The sequence below is a fragment of the Orycteropus afer genome, unplaced genomic scaffold (genome assembly GCF_000298275.1).
Source record: "Orycteropus afer afer isolate SDZICR_OR568_19922 unplaced genomic scaffold, OryAfe1.0 scaffold00059, whole genome shotgun sequence".
Lineage (NCBI taxonomy): Eukaryota > Metazoa > Chordata > Mammalia > Tubulidentata > Orycteropodidae > Orycteropus > Orycteropus afer.
Window position 1 is genome coordinate 3,358,578 of NW_006921646.1, and position 2,561 is coordinate 3,361,138.

A 2,561-nucleotide genomic window follows, 5' to 3' on the forward strand; every position below is an offset into this window, starting at 1 on the left:
ATCAAGGGTGATTCCATCACTTCTGGGTACATGGAAGTTCCATCCCTCATGTAGGGGATACTGGAAGTGGAACAGGTTGGGAGAGGCATTGTGAGTTCTGTTGAGGACTTTTTCCACGTGATACTGTGGGGTGTTCAATGAGGCTAGTCAACAGCACAATGAATGGATGAGTCTAAGTACAGGAGAGGTGTCAGTGGGCAGGAAGAACCAGCAGCCATGGGATTGGCTGGCTGCCTTTAACAGGGCCTCCCTTCTAAGGGGAGTAAGTTTAAAAGTGAGTGTTGATTAGTGAACTCCTATTCTGCATCCAGTTTGGCTGGCATGCCTCTCTTCTATGCTCAACTTTCAGAATTCTTAAATGTGTATTTTTTTAATCCTTTTCATAAATACTAATATAGTCTCTGCTTTGAAGAATTCTTCCCTTTTTCTTGGCTGGCCTCCATCACTCCTTCCCTGTGTATTCTTACAGCTGGAGAAATCTGTCAACGCATAATGTGACACTGTCTATTTTCTCAGATTTGTGACCTAGAAGGAAAACTCGGACCTCAGCTGTGGCTCTCGGTGCTGGCCAGAAGCCAACTTCATGTCTGCGTGCACGAGCAGCAGTTTGCCATGGAGAGCTTGGGGCTGCAGACGGTGACCCTCAGTGATGGAACGACAGCCTATGTCCAGCAAGCTGTCAAAGGTGGGTATTTCTTGGGGCCTGGGAATCCCGTCCTGCCTGCCAGCCTCTGGAGAGAAGTGCCCTCTTCTGAGGGTCTCACTACCACCCTGCCATCCCACACGTCTGTCTCTTAACCCTCACAACTTGCTCTGCTTGAGAATCTCATGTGGTGCTTAATGAAAAGGGAACTCTATAATAAAATGTCATCTAAGCAAGCTAGAAAATCACACATCCCCAACCATAGGAACCAAGACCTCTCAAAGGCAGAATTCCTTTTATATGATGAGTTGTTGTTATGTGCTGTTGAGTCAGATCCGACTCATAGTGACCCCTTCTTGGGTTTCCGAGGCAGTATCACTACAGAAGTAGATTGCCCAACCTTCCTTCCAAGGAGTGGCTGGCGGGTTTGAACTGCCAGCCTTCTGGTTAGCAGTCAAATGCCTTAGGCACTATGCTACCAGAGCTCCCATAAGATGAATAGTTAATAAATATTTTTAGAATGAATAAACACAGTGCTAATTTTGACTTCCTGCTTTCCAAGTATTCCCTATCCAGTTTCTCAGTGTTTTCTAGAAATAGGTCGTCATCTTAATTCAAGTTGAAGCATCAAACAATATCCACTGAGCAACAGAGCAAAACATTGCCCACTCCTATATACCATCATGATTGTTAGTATGTTTGAATACATAATTGTAGCTGTTGTGTCAATACATTTCATTGAGGGCTCCACACACATAAGTATAGAATAAGATACTAAGAAATACTGAAATAATAATACTATAAAGATACTCAGTTTTTCTGAAATTCACATTTAACTGGGCATCCTGTATTTTATCTGGCAATCCTACCCCTACTGTCAAGGAACTTTAAATCAATGCGAATATGAAGTCAGAACAGAGTATTATTGAAGGGAAGGGCCTTCAGGCCAGGGACCTTCTCCCTCACAGCAAGCTCCTCCTCCCTCTCCTCTGTTGGCTCTATTCTCCAGCAAACACTGCCTTGTTTCTGTTGTTGTGTGCCATTGAATCAGTTCTGATTCATAGTGACCCTATGTGACAGACTAGAACTGCCCCATAGAGTTGTCTAGGCTGTAATCTTTTTTTAAAAAATTTTTATTGTGATTTGGGTGAAAGTTTACAGAGCAAATTCATTTTCCATACAGCAGCTCACATATACTTTGTCTCATGACATTGACTGCAACTTCCCACAATGCAGCACTCCCCTCCCACTTCCTTCCCGTAGTTACCTCTACCCTGTGTCCTTCCCTCCCATGCACTCCTTCCCCCCAGCTGTCTCCCTGTGCATACACAGCCCTTCTATTCTACCATGATTGATCTTTCCAAGGAGTGTATCTGCCTAATGTAAATGGTCATGTAGGCTGTAATCTTTGCAAGTAGATTGCCAGGTCTTTTCTTCTGTGGAGGAACAGCTGGTAGATTTGGATCAACCATTCTGTTAGCAGCCAAGCACTTAACCCTTGTATCACCAGGGCTCCTTAACACTGTCTTAATCATATTCTATTTTGCTTTTTTGGAGTTTGTGAGTGCTGCCATCCCCTGATTGCATTCTTATTGCAACATTGCCTTCCTTCATATCAACACATTATCATATGTATTTCTATTCCAAGTTTACAGATAAGATGTTTATTGATTTCCTTTTCAATTGTCTTTATCCTGATGACAACTAAATATGTCCTTCCTTTTGGAAAGTTTCTCATCAAGAGCTATCTGTGATGTGTGTTCCAGCTGATCTCATTCTCTGATGGAATTTCTCTAGAATGCTCTTATTTATTTATTTTTCTCATAAATTTATGCATAACAGAACATTGCCAATTCAACAGTTTTTACATGTACCCTTCACTGATGCTGATTAAGTTCATCTTTTTTTTTTTTTTTTT

At 42.2% G+C, this 2,561-nt stretch overlaps 1 protein-coding gene across 1 annotated transcript in view; it reads left to right on the forward strand.

Moving 5' to 3' along the window:
* The first annotated feature begins 612 nt into the window (after positions 1 to 612).
* The window catches only part of ZNF76 (zinc finger protein 76), a 17,258-nt gene continuing 15,309 nt past the window's right edge, over positions 613 to 2,561 (forward strand). Inside the window, exon 1 of the mRNA XM_007939371.1 lies at positions 613 to 685. Within this exon, the coding sequence (XP_007937562.1) occupies positions 613 to 685 (73 nt within the window). The remainder of the gene's footprint in view (positions 686 to 2,561) is intronic.